Genomic DNA, 18,613 nt, shown 5'->3' on the forward strand with positions numbered 1-18,613 from the left:
TTTTAAGCATCATTTTCGTTCTCAGTGACCCAGAATTAGTAAAGTTTTACTACATTTGTTTCAGAAGCATTTTGGCTGTACAGCAGTGTAATAGAGAGAGGGGACTAAGTATAGAAGGTTATTGGACGGTCTTTTGTGAGGCCTGAAAGGTTTTGATCATTCAGATAAAAAGCCAAACTCAACATGAATATCACATATTTTTAGGTTTGTCTAAACATACATTCTGTTCATACCATATATACATATTTACAATTGCGGATCTAACGCATGAACGTTCAAAAGTTGGTTCAGACACAGTCACTTTCTCTTTCTTTTCTCTTCCTTTCCTTTCCTAGCACAAAAGGGACTTTTCCCAAAACTTGCTATGAAACTTTTGGGCTTCTTTAATGAAAAAAGATAAGTGTCTTTTTGCTGGTACAAAATTCCTCAATGCCAAAATCTCATTGTTTAGGTCAAGGGTAGTCAATAGGCAGACTGCAGGCCAAATCTGGACCGCCAGATGCTTTTGAATTTACCCCCCAAAATTTTATTTACTTATTATTACCATTATTTTTATTATTTTTTCATTATTTTCTCTGGAGTCTGGACCTGGACTATATCTTGACCAAGAAATTTGGACCTTCACAAAAAATAACTGGCTACCCAGTTTAGGTAGATATCCACCAGGACAGAACGTCACTGGATGTTAATCAATTCTACGTCCTCTTTGCACTCTTTCTAATTCTAAGAATAATGTCCAGCTCCTAGGAGGGTAAACTCCTGGCAGAGGATCTGTAAATGTGGATCATGGAAATTTCTCTGCTGTATCAGAACCTACATTAGTTGTGGAAAAATTCGTACAGTTAGGAAACATATAAAGTCACTGAGGATTCTAGAGATGGGTTTTGAAAAGTAACACATCTAAATATTTGTGCATTTTAATTCACCTGCAATTTCGTCTTTAATGAACCTGAAAATGCATCTAAATGCACTTTTTCTTCATTTAGATTTCATGCATTATGCAAAGGAGTGAGGAGTGAGTGAGTAGCTAGCAATTTGAAATAACCAATCCATTTACCCTGCCTGGAATATGTATGCTCATTGTCCGTCATGGTTAAACCTGCTATTACACACATTATGGCTACTAACTTAGCAGATGCAGATATATTTACATGTATAATGTTAAATCTTATTTACAGCCGACATTCTAGTCCAGAATATTGAATGGATGCCACAAACAGCAACCTACAATGATTTTGGAGTGAGGATGAGTTTTTCAGTTTCCAATTTGAAGTGGCTAGCAACAACATTATTGGGCACTAATTGTTTAAATGTGAGGCACTGGAATTGCTAAAATACAGGTACTCATATGCAGAAGACATATTGTAGCTGCATATGGAAGTAATTTATTCACTGTACAATAAATAAGATGAGTGTAAGCTAGTGCACCTTATCACCAACCTGGGACAAATCATCAGCCCACACAGTTACATTTGTAGCCCATTCCTCACAGCTCTATTTATTCATCAGAATACAGACAAAAAGGAAATATGGAGTAATAACAAAAGCAATAGTTGGGTTCTGGTCCAAGACTCTGGTGTCCCCTTAGAAGGTCAGGACCTCTCCCACATAGAGGTTATGCGGGGCTGGCTTGCCTCATCTTCTGCTGCAGCCACAGGAGCAGATACTATCAGCTTTCTCCTGGGCCCTACCCTCCACATGGAACTGGAGCCTTTGTTTATATCCTCCAGCTGGGAATTAGACCCAATCATGATGTGCTCTCCAACTGTGTCAGCTGATCCTCACCACCTGCCTGCTGAGCTTCCCTCCAGAACAGGGCTGGCTGTTCCCTGGCCCCCCTCATCCTTAAAGGGGGCAGACTGCCCTGTTACCATGAATATAATTGTACTAGATATTTCTAAAATGTTTTTTTCCCAAGAGAATAAAATTTGAGGCTGTTGGACATTATTATGATGGATCCTCTCAAATATCTTGTTTGTTTCTTTTGTTATTCCTAAAATAGTAATCATAAGAAAGGGCTCCATCATGCTTCCCTGACATGTATGAGTTCATATCAGCTTTTAATGCCCCTCCCACATGCTAGTGGGGCATATCCCTTAAGAGGGTCTCTGGGGAAACCACGGCTTGATGAATCCCTGACTGTGCAGTTTCAGTGGAGCCATGTTGTCAAGGAGAGCAGGACTATAGTTGTTAGCATGGCACAGACCCTCCTTGCAAGAGCCCTAACCCTCTCTACATCTCCTGGGATCCACACAATTTCAGTTGGATTGCATAGTTTGTGACTGGCCCCCATAACTTGTTTCATGAGGAAGGGGAATATCTAACATCTCCTACATTCCAGTTGAACAGCTAGGGCAGAATCACTGTGAGGAGAATATTGCAGAGTTTTCCTCCACTTTAGCTCCTTCCTGAAGGAAGGGATGATCAGGTCCAAATTCACTTTTATTTATTAGGCACGTATGCCTGAAGTTTTGTGAGTGTCTTAAGCACACTAAAAGCAGCAATCATCAGAATGCAATGATAATACATAAAATAGCAGAAAAACACACAACTCAAACTAAAAATAGCCACAACACAACTCCAACCCCACACTCATATCTAATCACCTCCTGTCTCCTAAACAATTAAAACATCTCAGCCTTTGTCCAGAAAGTGCCACAGGTTACATCTGTTATATATAATAGTCCAGGGGCTTTTTGCTTGAATAAGGAGTTCAGGAGTGAGCACTGTGGCTCTGTGATTAACAGAATAAAAGAACAGGTGTACAAAAAGATTTTTAAAAGCTTAAGGAACAGCAAATTAAAATTGCACCATGTGATGTACATAGAACATGATCACTTACACCCATGTTAAAACTGGATCCCATTTTGCGTTCCTTACACATCCCTAATTCCTATTGAAGTCAATGGGACTATTTAGTGCTCAAGGAATATAGGATCAGTCTTATGTGGGGAACAGTTAATATCTACTCTGGTCTGCCATATTCACCCCATCTAGATAAGATGTTAAAAAATAAGTTTCAGGGGTCAGATTAAACTGCTAAAATCTGTGAATAAAATGTCATAACTTCAAGGATATTTTGAAGGTTCCTTGTTCTGATTTCCCCAAAATCAAAGTGCATTTACTATGCTCCATCATTTGACTTTGTTCATAGCAAAGGTTCCCCTCTCCCTCACTGGTGTTTGCCTCTGGAAGGAGTTGAAAGCACAATGGTTCTGAGTAATTCATTTGCATCTAGCTTTAACTTTGCATTGAACTTTAATGCTAGCGACAGAGTTTCAACTTCTTATGCTTGCATTCTTTAATTTCTTATGAAACCCTGTCTTTGGAACTCTAATGGAAATCCATAAAATAATACTAGCTTTTTGGTTAAGAAAAGGAATGAATCCTTTTTTCATTCCAGGATAGTTCATATTTTTAATCTTTCATTTTATTGTTTTCCTATTCAATATTTAAACTAAATGTAAAAACAGAATAATAAGACTGACATCTGACAAACAGGATACAAATGCGCTGACATATTTCTTTTATGTATTCTTAAGGCACGATATGTTTATATATTACCCAGTAAAGCTGAGGTTTTGTGCCTTTTCTATCCATTACTTTTCTGTGGGAATGTGGGATTCTTAATAGTAAAGTCCCCATTTTTTGCATCTGTCCCTAGATGTTGCTTAGCACCGACAGTGTATGGAATACTGTGCAAATTCAGTCATTTATAACACCCTAATATGTTTAATAATGTTAAATAGTAATTCTCAGAAACTGAACTCATACCAACTAGAGGTATACTCTATAGCATCATAAAACAGCATGGAGTTTTTGAGTGTTGCAATTTAAAATGTAAACAATCTGTGAATAATTTCTTTTAATTTAGGACCCAATGCTGCATCAAGATCTGTCCCTACTCCCATATAGAGTGCTATTTACTTCACTGAGATTCAGCACCAGGCAGGAGCCACGCTAGTGGATCCCAATACCAGATGAGAGCCTGAGTTTTTCATTATCTGAATTATGGAGTGATTAATTGTTCCCTTCAGATTTTCTCTAGCAATGATTTTCAGCTGCTGCACAGCCACAGAACTTTTCTATCATATGGAATCATATGGAATCTCTAGTTTGAATTTGAAATAACATCCCATCTTTTGCTCCTCAGTGATAAAGGATTTTTTAAAATTGTCTTCAAGTTTCTCATCCTTTTTTGGGTCATTGGGCTGAGATCTGGGGAAAAAAGAGTGTTGTTGTTCTTCCAATTGATTTCCTTTCTGTGCAAGCTGCTTTTAAGACATGATCTCTGTCCTTGGGGTGTGAAAGGGTTACAATAATAGTATAGTCATGTTTGGTGAGTTTATTTTTCAATCTTGTGGGGACTTCATATGCTTTCCCCGCCTATTTAGAGGGTCACATTTAATGTCTGTTTGCAGTATCCCTGGAAATAGATTTTCTATTAAAGCTAGTATATCTACTGCAATTTTATGTGGATCTATACTGATTGGCTAATATTATATGGTTAGCTCTCTAGGGGGCATTTTTATTACTTTCCTTATTCGTGAGGCATAAAAAAGACCCTCTTGTTTTCCTGTATGATGATGTAAGGGAGCAGAATGAAAAATGTCTGGTTGGAGAGTTTCTGTGTTGATCTCCATTGCAAGGTCCTGGTAGGCTGGAAGTTACATTGGTTTTATTAACTAGTTACTTTGTTTTAAGAGTCTGTGTGAGTCTCTTTTTGTGTGGAATCATGGGGTCACTCAGAGAGAGTTTCTGTTGCCCAAAGCCAAACCGCTCAAAATAGAAACCTGGCCCCTCACTCCGCTCTAGTCTTCCTAAGGTCCTGGTGCTGAATCTGGCAAACAAGCAGATCTTCAGGTAAACCGAAGCATCAGCAATGGGACATAGCTTGCTGACTCAGATTCAAGGCTCCAGATTCAAACCAGCCTCTGCTGGTTTTGTTCCAGTGTTCAACTAAACCTGTAATGGGGTTATTTTGGAGGTTTGCTTGGACAGGGAGAAATACAGCAGAAACTGTTGTTCTCCTGGCATTTCCTTAACACAAAGAAAGTGCGGCACTTAGCTGGCACTTGTTAGTAGGGTTGCCAACTTTCTACTTGCGCAAAACCAAACACCCTTGCCCTGCCCCCTTCCTCACCCCTTCCCTGAGGCCCCACCCATGCCCCACCCCTTCTCCAAGGCCCGCCCCCACTCACTCCATCCCGCCCCCCCACTCGCTCTCCCTATCCTCTCTCACTTGCTCATTTTCACCGGGCTGGCTCAGGGGGCTGGGGTGTGGGAGGGAGTTAAGGCTCCGGCTGGGTGTGCAGACTCCAAGGTGGGGCCAGAAATGAGTAGTTCAAAGTGTGGGAGGGGGCTGAGGCAGTGAGTTGGGATGCGAAGTGGGGGGAAGGCTCTGGCTGGGGGTGCGGGCTCTGGGGTGGGGCCAGGGATGAGGGGTTTGGGATGTAGGAGGGGGCTCTGGGCTGTGGAGTGAAGCCGAGGGGTTTAGAGTATGGGAGGAGTCTCCGGGCTGAGGCAGGGGGTTGGAGTGTAGGAAGAGATATGGGCTCTGGGCTGGGGGTGCGGTTTCTGAGGTGGGGCCAGAAATGAGGGGTTCAGGGTGAGGGAGGGGGGTCTGGACTGGGGCAGGGAGTTGGGGTGTGGGGAGGTGTGAGGGCTCTGGCTGGGGGTGCAAACTCTGGGGTAGGGCTGGGGATGAGGGTTTTGGGGTGCAGGAGTGTGCTCTGGGCTGAGACTGAGGGGTTCGGACAGCGGGAGGGGGATCAGGGCTGGGGTATGGGGGTGGAGCCCTGGAAGGGGTCAGGGTGCAGGCTCTGGGCAGCGCTTACATCAAGCAACTCCCGGAAGCAGTGGCATGTCACCCCTCCGGCTCCTACGCAGAGGCGCAGCCAGGCGGCTCTGTGCACTGCCTGTCTGCAGGTGCCGCCCCCACAGCTCCCACTGGCTATGGTTCCTGGCCAATGGGAGCTGTTGGGGCGGTGCTTGAGGTAGGGGCAGTGTGCAGAGACCCCTGGCTGCCTCTGCGCATAGGAGCAGGAGGGGGGACATGCCGGCTGCTTCCCAGGAGCCACATGGCATGGACGCTAGCAGGGAGCCTGCCAGTCCCACTGCACGGTGCCACCAACCAGACCATCAATGGCTCGGTCAGCAGTACTGACCGGAACCACCAAGATCCCTTTTCGACCGGGTGTTCCAGTCGAAAACCGGACACCTGGTCACCCTATTTCTTAGTTAGGCCCGCACTGACAGGGAAGGGGCCAAGGAGGGTCTATATACTACGGCAGCCCTGCCCCTCCGCCTCTGCTAATAATGCATGGAGAGCTTTTAAAGGAGGAAGCTGCAGACAGCTAGGGAGAAGGCTGGAGCAGGGTGCAGCTAGAGCATCTCCTGAAGCAATGAGAGCAAATCCTTCCATGCTAGTGACTCTTCAGCCTTATAAAGAATTCAGTGCATGCTGCTAGTATCTTGTGAAGTAAGCAAGACTGGGAGAAGCTGCGGGGAAACACTGTCGGGGCCCCACATGAAGCTGCTACACAAACACCCCTGAAGTAAGGGAGTGCCAGTGACCTTTGCCCTGGCCAGTAGGCTCTAGGAAGGGGCATATTCTCAGTGGTGTCATAACATTTATAGTTTTTTTTCTTTTATTTTTCCATTGGCAAACAACGTGGGGAGGCTGGCATGTGGCAGGGCTGCCACAAGGTCTAAGATATGGGAGCCTGACAGGGTTGACCCAGCATTAGTAGCTGGATGTAACTAGGGACCCGAGCCCCACTGAGAGAGGGTGTATCAGGGATTGCCCTAGAGAAACATGTTTACAGGCCCCTTGACTCCAACTGGGTCCTCCCTAGAGCTCTCTACAAACAGAAATGATAAAGCCTGAGGTTTTCCTTTTGGCTTCCCTTTCCTTTGCTCCTTATCTCCCTCTCCACACTTGGTTTCCCTCTCGAGTTCTAAAAATATTAACAGTTACTTTGATTTTTTTTTCTGTTTAGTTGTTTTAAATCAGGAAAATATCTTCTATTCTTTGAGGTTTGTCTCGATAGCACTCTTCTCTCTATTACTCCTCTAATTATGTGATGCAGCTTTCATGGTCATGATCATGGCCACTGAATCCCAGGCAATTATGGCGCTGATAGCTGTGGCCAAACCAAAGCATTCCTACCAGCCCGTGAAGTCTCCAAGACACTGAGGTTATGCAGATATAGTTATCCTCCAGGCTCCTCCATAAGTTCTCAAGTAGAGGGGGACAAAAGAGACCTCCATATTAGCCCACCAAGAGCAGAGGATGAAGACAAACCTCTGAGGACGCTCCTCAAGGAATGAACAGGGCTCATCCCACCAAACTTACCCTGATCCCCATTTGCAAAATGGGTGGGTAGGAGGGAAATGAGAATCATCTCTTGAGGTATTCCATTTTTTGGCTAGAGGAGATGAGAGTGAAAAAGGCAGAAGAGAGCAGTAATTAAGAAGCAGGGCAGATAAAGGGAAGATGGTCCATGTCCCTGTACTGTGGGGAAAATAGAGGATGAAGCCCTTCCCCCTGCTTTGCTATGATTTTACATTGAAGTCTATTGTGGAGACTGGGTGGGCTTTAAACCGCCTCCCTGCTCTTTGCCCTCTTGGTGAGATTGGGTGGTCCTCCTCTTGTGCCATCTTCAGTGTTTGCAGGCTGCTAAAAGGGATACTGTGCCTCCAATCAGTGTCATTGAGAATGGAACCTAGAAGGCACTGTTCTCTCCTCAAAGCTTCAGCCCCTATATAGGGCCTGGTTGTAAAAATGAATGGAAGCCAACTACAACCTTGCTTTCAGGGGCAAGTTATGAGGGAAGTCCCATCCTAATGGGGAGGGTTTTGCTAAAGCCAAGGAAGCTGAACCAAAAATCCTATGTGTAGCTTGACAAAGCTGAGGTGAGGGGTTTGGGATGTTTCAATGTTAGATGCTCCTTTGTGTGCTGGGGCAATAAAAACAATGCAAGTTTTTTATTTTAATTTCCTCATAGTCAAAGCAGCAGGACAAGAATTAATCAAAGAGGAAATGGATATGATTATTGCAGACTGACTTTATCACAGTGGCCTATTTCTAGCAAGAATGCTATAGATACAGTGCTCACTTGATCAGAGTCATACAGTGAGCTGCAGTGAAAACATGTCTGTCAAATTCAAGTGAAATAGTTTTCCTCTTAATACCGCTGACTATTGCTTTTGGTTCACTGTTATCCTGTAGCTAGACCCATAACTTAATACTTTACTGAACTCTGGGACTATGAGCGTGTCTTGTCAGAGGTAGAACAATTTTATCCCCAGCTCTCACATTTTGGATAGGAACTGCTTTCTAGATACTTGATCCTTGTTACTGAAACTAAAGGGCCTTTATCTACACTTTTTGGTTATTGCAGCTTCAGCCGCCATTTCTTTTTTCCAGCCTTTTTCTCTTTACCTCAATGCCCTTGGGCATTTATTTACCTTTCTATGTCAGACATTCTTTCTTCTTCTCTTTTTCACTGCAGTGAGTCTACCTTGCAATAAGCTGCTTGTTTTATTATTTGACTGTTATGAGCAGTTCCCTTATCAATTTAACTTCCAGCAGAGCTGGATCCAGTAGCTCAGATGTGCCAGGCATTCTGCACAACAGCTTCAGCTGTGTAGGAGTGCCTGGATTTTTTATTTTTATAAAGCCCAACTTTTGAAGTTATTTTCCATGTGGTGTCTGTTTCTCCAGGATTATGAGGCTCAGGATGTCATTTTGTATTTCTTAATCAGAAAGAGTTGTCTAGCTAACTCACAATAATTCTTAAGTTGGTTACAAATTCAGATGACATTTGTCCTAGTCTCATTTGTTGATAGAGTGGAGCCTAAGTGCTAAATCTCCCAATGGTTTTAAATTAAACATTTTATTAAAAAATGTTTTATTTCATTGAAGATGATTTCCCATTAGTCTGTCCATTTGTTGGACATAAATGAACAACATTTCTTCTTTCAGCAATGTGTCACTATGACAATATCTTGTAAGTGGGGAAAATAACAAGTGAAAGATTTATAGGAAACAGAGGTAGATAGGACTGTAGAAACTGTCTCAGCTCTTCCTTCTCCTTCTTTCTTGCAAGTTGTCTGTTCTAACTGTTCCACATTGGCCTGCTGGTCAGCCTGTAGCTGGCAGCACTGAATAGTCACCTATCAGTCATTCAAAAGATGCTAGTTTAGCCTTGTGGAAGACATTTTTTTTTTTTTTTTGCAAAGCTGGAAGAGGATATGAAGGCAAATACCTTTGAAAAAGAGTTTGAATACTGAAGTAGTCTGTTATGAAGCCACCTGTTCAGCTTGTCCCAAATGCATTCTGTATAAAGTACCAGCCTATGACATGTGGTTTAATCACGTCTGGATCTTGTGAGTTCCTTTTGTTCTGGTGAGAGAAGAAGCACTTGATAGTCTGTGATATTTACACACACAGTATTTCCCTTTGGATAATGGATCACGGATAAGCATTAATTTGGATGAACAGATAAGACAAGACAATATCTTTAGAATTATTAACAACAGATATTCACAAAAGAAACCTTTCCCGAGGCATAAAACAAATATATGTAGAAAATGAAAGAGATATTGACAGAAAAAATTACATATTAGATTCGTGTCTACAATACTAACCCAAGGCAAAAACCCAAGGAAGTTATAGAAGTAGTTTGAATAACATCATTTCTGTCAGTGAAGAAAGTGCAGGCCCACCCTGTCTTCTGTCTATCTAATCTATGCTACTTACAGTGTGCCAGTCACTACTGATTATAGGAACTGTTCAGAGAGATTCTAATACATCCTTTCTATTTCTCAATAAGAGAACAAACACACAATTTTTCTTGCCCTTTTGTCCTACAAGGATGGGTGAGTATTTTCTTCCCTGAAACTAAAGCCAGGTTCAATTAAAGTGTGGAAACAGGATATTATAAATGTGGAATTTTGGGATTTCATATTTATTATTTCTTAGTGGTTTCCATATCTAATTTACTCAGTTTACAACTAAAAAAAAAAAAAGAACTCTTCTTCCCCCCCTACCCCCCATGCTGCCAGTCTTGCAAACTCAGCCTGGGATCTGCCAATCAAGCTGATCTCTATCTGGTTGTGTCATCATCAGTCATCATCAATCATCATCATCACTCATCATCATCAGATAAAGATTCTGCAGTCAGAACTTTGCTGATGTCTCTGATGAAAATGTGTAAGGAAGACTAGAGTCCAATCACCCTCCTACAGCTATTAGCTCTGCAGTAAAAACATGTTTAAAATGAAATCTTTATTAAAGTAAAAACCACTAGATGTACTGACCCAAGAACAAATGTCCTTCCTGCTCATGTTAATGCATAATGGCCCAGTCCAGGGAATTTACATCTGATTTCAAAGCATGTGGTACTTGCCACTGCCACAGAGAGGATACTAGACTAGGTGGACCATTGGTCTGATTGGATGTAATTCCTTTTGTTAGTAAAATAAGCAGGGGTAAATCAGCCTCACACTGTTTGCTTTCCCCCTCTGTATTTACTTATCAATATTTTCAAGGTAGGCCTCAGGGCTGGCCCAAGGAAAGCTCCTCCACCAAACAAAAAGAAACCAATTTACAAACACAAAACAAAGGGGGATATCTTTCCCTGCCCCCTCGTTGGGGTGGGAGTTGTCCTGTTGTAGGCCTGAGGTGTCAATCCCTCCTGTAAGCAAGCACTCATTTTTGGTTGTTTCCCCTGTAGGTGGGAGAGCAGCCTCTGACCCTGGAGAAGCCAATCTCCCTGCTGTCACTAGTCTTTCAGTAGCTTGACTCTCCTCCCCCCTCACTCACCAGAGGAGGGGTTTTTAAAGGTCTCAAGCAGCCCTTAATTGGACTCAGGTGTCCCTAATTGACCCAAGGTAACCCCTTCTCAGTTTGTAGGAAAAAGGGCTTTTATCATTCTAGGGATAACATACTGGACCACGCCAAGGAAACATCTGTACACGCTCATGCTCCACATCCTTCATTTCCTCACCCTCGTGTCCCGCCCCGATACGAAGTGGCGGGACCTATTACCACCTCTTGAGGGTGAGGAACCCCGGTGGGCCAGCCTATACTCCACCCTAGTCCCAAGGCCCACCGGGGATATCAGTTGGCGGCTCCTCCGTGGAACCGTGAGCACCAGCGTGTACCTGGCGTGGTTCACCCCCGTCCCTGACATCTGTCCCTTTTGCAGTGTGAGGGAGACCCTATTGCACGTATATCTGGAGTGCACCAGGTTGCACCCCCTATTCCGGCTCCTCCTGGACATCCTTTTACGTTTCTGGCTGCACTTTTCCTCTCACCTTTTCATATACACACACCCTATCTGTGGCCCCATAAAGTCGTGAGACCTCCTTGTCAACCTCCTCCTAGCCCTGGCCAAAGTAGCTATCTATAAGACCAGGAAGAGGAGGTTGGCTGAGGGGGTTTCCTGTGACTGTGTGGCCTATTTCCAATCCTGCCTTCGCTCACGTATCCAGGCAGAGTTCCTCTGGGCGGTGTCTGCTGGCTCTCTTGACACCTTTGAGGAGCGATGGGCACTGTCCAGGGTTCTCTGCTCGGTGTCCCCTTCAGGTTCCCTTTGTTTGACCCTTTGACCTTCACACCCATCCCTGTTATATTTTTGGTTGTCCCCCATAATTATTTGAGTTCCTGGACCTTGTGGATCCTCCCCACAGGCTGGGGGAGGGTACTTTAGCAGTGGGCCGGCATAAGCCTGCCCACTTCCCAAAACCCAATATGAATACTCTCTTGCAGCTGCCCAGCCTGACTTTGTCATACACGAGAAAGCAACTGATAAGGACATGTATTAAAGAACAATATTTCCATATTGGTACCAAAATCCTTTCAGAATAGTACAGAACAAGTTTAGCATTTTGTGATACGATTTTGTTTGCTTGCAGTTTAATGTATTTCTTCTTTAAGAATGTTGACATACCATGTTAAATTAATTCATTTAAACTTTTTTAACACTATCATGTAACCATATTTATTTTACTTTCTGTAATTTCTTATTTATCTTAACTTTTATTAATCAAAATAGAATTTAATCATCCAGATTCTGCAGCCCTTACTCATGCTGAGAAGTACTTTGAAACCAATGGGACAAACTGGAGAATTAGGTACTACTTAAATTGAGCTATGGCAACATAATCTGGCCGTATACAAATAAAAGAAGTGTTGGCTCAGTACTTTAGGCTAAGCTCCCTGAAATTCAACAAATTCATCAGAAATCTGATATAAGTAATTGCTTAATTATTTATACCACAGATAAAATTTTCCTAAGTGCCCAAGGCCCAGATTTTTAAAGTTGTTTGGGCATTGTTTTGCTCAGTGTTGCAATGCTTAACTGGTTTAGAAGCCTATATCTCATTTTTAAAGGGAGTTAGGCACTTAGGAGTCTAAATCCCATTGACTGTCATTTAGACTCCTAAGTGCCTAAACGTCTTTTAAAAATGAAATTGAGGCTCTTAAATCAGCTGCTGAGACCCTGACTGCAGCAACACCTAAATACTTTTTAAAAATCTGGCCCTAAATCATTTTCAAATTTCATTATTCTCATAGAGATTTAGGTGCCTAAGGCCTAGATGTTCAAAGGCATGTAGGTGCCTAACTCCCATTTTGGGAGTGAGAAGGTTTAATACCTTGGAGGATCTTAACCTAAGTACCTAAGTCACCTTTGAAAAATGAATTTAGGCTCCCAAGTCACTGAGACACTTTTGGAAATTTTACCCCACATCTACCCCAACATCGTTACAATGTCTTTATTTTGAGAGTAGTTTCAAAATAACAACTAGATGTGTGATGGATTTTGTGTTGGTGAACTAAATTTATTAAGCAATTTAAATATATTCTGTTAAAAATATTATGGGCAACAAGATGTAAAAAAACCCGCAGGTCTGTTAGTGATAACATGATGCTTTCAAGTTGAAACCTAATAACAGCATTGTTTCAGTATTAAGTCTGCAAAGCCCTTACTCTGACAAATCTTTGCTGACTAGGTTAATGCTCCATTAGAGAAAAAGCGCGTTATTAAAAATTCAATAAAAAAACAGATTTTCATATTTTAGAATTGCATTATATGAAGAAAAAAACACAGACTTGCTGAGAAATTATTCAAAGGAATATGTCGAATCAAACCAAAATTAAACAACAATTATCAGATTTTGGTGAAAAAACAAGATTACAAAGTATGCTGAAATATCTATAAGGGAACCTTTTTCAATTAAAAGTGTACCTGATGATTGGTAACATGTAACTTTCATAGTGGGACAAATTCTGCTGTTAGTTACACCAGTGTAAATCTTTAGTAACTGTATTAACTTCAGTGAAGTTACTCTAGATTTACATCAGTGAAACTGGTCCAACTTTCTCTCCTCTATGTCCATATGTGGAGAAGTGTCTGCATTAAGGCCTGGAGCACATGGAAGGGACAATGCTGCCCCTGTGATATTCTTCCCCATTCCTACAGAATCCTCTTGGTTTTGTACCTCATTATTTATCTAAAGTATATAGCAGGGATGGCCAAACATACAGATCCTCTGAACCGCATACGATAATCTTCAGAAATTCGAGAGCCGGGCATGCCTGCCAGGGCTCAGGGCTTCAGCCCCGCTCCTGCTGAAGTCCCGTGACCCACCCTTCCCCGCAGGGCTGAAGCCTCTAGCCCCACCATCCTGCTGCAGAGCAGAAGCCCTGTGCTCCCCCTGCCCCAGTCTAGTAGGTGGAGTACAGGGTGCGGGGGGCACTGCAAGCTGCACTTTAACTGTAAAAGAGCTGCATGTGACTCGCAAGCTGAAGTTTGGGCACCCCGGTATATAGCATTTCTAAGATGATTACCACCACAGAGTTGGAGGGAGCAGAGAGAAAGTGGGGCAGAGGATCTGCCCCAGCTTTTCAGGATTCTTCCATTCTACCCAAACCCAAAAGGGTAACCAGCTAAAGTTAATACAGACCGTCTGTATATTAACTGCCATTGGTTTTTCCCAACACAGAAACATGCAGGGTTATTCTGGGACAGCTGTGTTACTCCACCTTTGTGGGCCACTCCACACAACTGGGTGGGCCTGCAAAATAATTGTTCATCCCTTCCCTCCAAACCAATCAACTGTCCACCGAGATCACACCAGTGTACACAGAGCCAATGTGATGAAGCTGAGGAAGGTTAGCGAAATGATTCTTTGGGGGTATAGCCAAGTTTATTTCTGTGTAGAAATTATATATATTTATTATTATATATAACACATTATATATAACTCAGTTATAATGGTTAAAGACAGCCGTGGGCCAATAGAGGTAACACCTGGAGAACAATTTCTGCTAAAAACTGTGAAAAGGTCAGCACTAATCAGAACCTATCTTATGCAAAGCAGAAAGGACCACTCTGAGGGCTGTAAAGGTTTCAAGATGGACATCTGGTTTACACGCAAATGAGAGAGATGGAGAAAAACAAATGCTGAGTGAAAACCAGGTGTTCAGAGAGAAATTTACATTGTGAATCCAAGTATAATAGTGAAATCCCGGTAATCTGAAGGACTGTTAAATTACTGGAACAGTCATGAGATGGTAATTTGTTTATTTCATTAGTTTCTTTGGGAAATGTGCAGATTCATCTGGGATCTTTTGAGAGAAGAGACGTAATAAGTGGGTGCACCCCTCAATTGGGTGAAAAGCCCTATCTGGCCTTAAATGTTGCTTCTCATAAAATGAAGAACATCTAGAAATAGTTGCCAACTGAGATGCCATTCCAGTTGGCCGCTGAGGGAGAGGAAGACTTTTTGAAAACCCAAGACCTGTAGAAAAACAAGCAGCGTCCTTTCTTTCAGGCTGAATAGAGAAACCCTTTTGCACTACTAGAAAAAATTATCGTGATTGTGACATCTTTAACTGAACTGCAAGTTCCCTCTGATTCTCAAGATCCCAGCTGAATATGAACTGTGGAAAGGGCTGCAGAATGCGTATAGAGTTGATATCTAATACCAGGTTAAATTGATAAGGTACATTGGGAGCAAATAAATAATTATCAGTGCTCAAAGACACCTTCTACCCCTTTTCCTCCTGCACAGGCACATTAGGTGGCTCATGATTGAACCCAACCTGATTGTCAAAATTGACTCTGGAACTTATTATATGGAATGTGGGGACAAAAAACGAATTTGTGATACCACATGAGAATAGTTCATTCTACTTAAACAGGAAGCTGTGGTCCATGGGCACACAAAAATATAAGGAAGCATGTCTGAGGGAGCACATGCAGTAACTTCAAAGAATTTAAAAATACCTACATGATCTGATACCATCTGAATTATGAGAAGCTCAGAGAAAGGAAAGCAATATCTTGATTTTAAAATGTAAAGATTAGAATCCTAAAGAGTTTATTATTATCTGAGCTTGTTTCAAATATAAGTGTATGGTAAACTTGAAGAAAAATGTTTCTTAATTAATTACTTGTGCTTATAACTAATTGGTGGATTTCAGGGGAAAGAGCAGTTTTAAAATAATTCAGACTGTGTATTTGGAATTACTTTTCAAAATACCATATATAGGTATGTATATGGGAAAACTTGATTTATGGTTTGTTTTTGTTAATAATACCTGAGAAAAAATAGTTTGAAATTTAGATTTAAGGAACAAAGTAATTGTTGAAAATATTTATATTTCTGACTTTAGAGTTAGTGTTGGCAATGGTCTTTGAGAAACGTAAAAAGCATCTCTTTTAAGATCTGTTTGGACAATAGCTGTTTCTTAAGAACAGTAGGATAAAGCAAGATTGACACTTTGCCAGAATAATTGGATTACTGTGCATAACATTTGTTGAATTTAATTATCAGGTTTTGATAAACTTTTCAGATTTCCAAGTTACATTCAATGCATACAGTTCTTATTATTAACTGTCATATAACTTTCTTTATTTCACTTCCGAAAGCTTTATTTTGTTTTCTCTTTTAATTTTGTTTTAATTAATAGCAATTGTAAACACAGAAAAAAGTCTTGAGCCTACTTTCTTAGTCTAGACAACATGGTTTCCAAACAAATTTGGAAGTCTAGAATGATTAAGTAAAATGATATAACTGTAGTGTTTACCCCTATGTATCATGCACAGTGTTTTAAACTGGAAAAAATAAAATGACAATGCTCCGCAATTTTTTTTCAGTTTTCCAACATGTGGCAGCAAGAAGTGGGAGGATGGCAATACTTCATTTATCCCTCACACACACTAATTCAAGCATTGTTATGAACACTTTTAATTGTTATTATTGTTAGTAAAAAAGGGGTCACCTGTGCTTTGTTAAATATTAATATTATAAACTTTTTTCATCCTTGTCTGTAAAAACGCATTTTATAGATTGAATTTTCTTAGCATCTGACTTAATAACACTTCTCTCTGTACATCCGCCAACAGAATTATTCAGAGTTGTTGGCTCTGGTCCACCATTTCTTTGTTAAATGTTTAGAATTTGTAAGCATTGTGAACCTGTTGCCAGTGCAAGTAACTCTAATTCTTGCAATTTATATTTGTCACTTTTCTCTGAACTCTGTTAATGCTTATTGAAATTCCACATGAAATGGGTTGGAAATGGCTAAACAAATACCAAATTGGAGACAGAGTGATTTTTTTCTTTATGTGTCAATCATATTTGGGATTTTGTTTTTGTTTTTCAGAACTGTGACTTGGCCCAGCAGAGTATAGTTCATATTGTTCAGAGTCCCCTAGACAGTGGTCAGAAAAGGACTGATGTTGAAACTGCCAACGCTGGAGGTATTCTAGGAGGCATGGAAAAAGAGCCTGAAAGTCTAACCCGTGTAGATCTTAGTACCAGCATCCTCCCATCTTATTCTGCAGGGCTGGCTGTTATTCTAGATACTACAGACAACAGCATTTCCCTTCCATCTGATAAATCAGGTAACTCACTGAGACTGTACAATTCAAAACTTAGCATTGACGTTTCAAACTTATCCTTCATAGTGTAATCGTTCTATGCAATGGCACAGCCACAGTTTCTTTTAGTCTTTTAAACAAACAATACAATGTCAATAATCTACGGTGAATATGTAGCTGAACTTTTGCTGTGTCTTCTAATAGGCTACGTTGTATCTATGCTTGGGGGGTGAACTGAATGGTTTGCTCTTCCTTTTCTTAACTTTTATGATGCTATTTAGTATTATGGATGAATAAAAGAAGCAACCACCGTCTGTTCTTGTAACTGAAGCTGAAACCGGTTTCCTTGACTAGAATATTAGACAGCTCATGCATTGAAATATTAATTTAATTTAATTTACAAGTTTTATGGCAGTTTTATGTTCACAAATTTTATTAAAATACTTCTATAAAAGTTTTTTAAAGACATGACAAACACAAATTAACATATAAAGACAGATGACTTAAGGTATGGATTTAAAAAGTTCTTATTCACAAAATTACAGTTTACAATATCCATGCTTCATTCTTGGCATCTATATTTGGAATGAATGAAGTAACATAAAAATTGGCAAAAATATCAAGAGCCAGTGTATTAATAATTAAACTGAATTTTGAAAGAGATTCCCAGGCCTCAATTTTTCTTAGAAGGATCCCTAAAATAATATTTCAATCTTCTAAGGGGAAGCATCCTTACTATAATCCCCCATTATGCATCTCCTAAATGAGTAGCAATCTCTCTTTGGAACGCTACAGTACTGAGGTGACATTTTTTGATAATTCATTGAAGATGCCGTTTAAAAGATCAATACACAAACACTTTTTTTGTAGAAGCAGAAGAGTCCAATTCTAGAAGTAAGGCAAACAGGAAACCTCTGAGATTAACCTGACCAAAAAAATCATCTTTACAATATATGGGTTACCAAAACTGTTAAAATAACGTTTAGAGAGTGTCGTAAGTAAATCATGCAGAAAGTGTACAGTTCATGGGTGGGTCACGGAAGTGTTCCACAACTGACTTGATCAACCTATCACTGCCAACTAATGATGAATGAGTGCAGTTTAGGAACAAATTAGTGCCTAGCTTAATGATGCACATCTCACATTCTGAATGAGTAATGAGACAAGAGGGGTGCATGCTAATTTAAATCTGATCAGTTGGGGCAGATATGATGAGATTGGGCTTGTTGTCTGAAGCACTGTGATGTGAACTGCTGAATTCTTCTTTTTATTTATTTTTTATTCCTGCATAAAATATTTACATGAACTTAATAATTTTGCCTGACATCGCAGGGCAATTTACACGTTTAAGGCTTCTTGTGGCACATCTTCATATTTTCATGTTGTGTCTCTTTCACACTCCGCAGTCTCCACGAGGCCTCTGACAAAACAAAGTATGCTCATTTGTCATAGCAAGGACCCCCAACGGCAGGATGATAATGTAACTGAATGTAGATTGCCCGTGTCAATGGACTAGGTCTATCTGTGATGCAGCTAAATAATTTCTTTATTTTATGAACAAAATAAAGAGACAGTTTTACTAAGACTATATATATATTTAAAACACTACAGCAGCACAGCTGTAGTGCTTCAGTGTAGACACTCGCTGAAGCAATGGGAGGAGTTCTTCTATTGCTGTAGATAATCCACCTTCCTTAGAGGCAGTAATTAGG

At 40.9% G+C, this 18,613-nt stretch overlaps 1 protein-coding gene across 1 annotated transcript in view; it reads left to right on the forward strand.

Annotated features, from left to right (window-relative positions):
• PRKN (parkin RBR E3 ubiquitin protein ligase) overlaps positions 1–18,613 on the forward strand; it is a 969,496-nt gene that overhangs the window by 159,720 nt on the left and 791,163 nt on the right. Inside the window, exon 3 of the mRNA XM_026649533.1 lies at positions 16,685–16,925. Within this exon, the coding sequence (XP_026505318.1) occupies positions 16,685–16,925 (241 nt within the window). The remainder of the gene's footprint in view (positions 1–16,684; positions 16,926–18,613) is intronic.

Source organism: Terrapene carolina, unplaced genomic scaffold (genome assembly GCF_002925995.2).
Source record: "Terrapene carolina triunguis isolate 2854851 unplaced genomic scaffold, T_m_triunguis-2.0 Scaffold85, whole genome shotgun sequence".
Lineage (NCBI taxonomy): Eukaryota > Metazoa > Chordata > Testudines > Emydidae > Terrapene > Terrapene triunguis.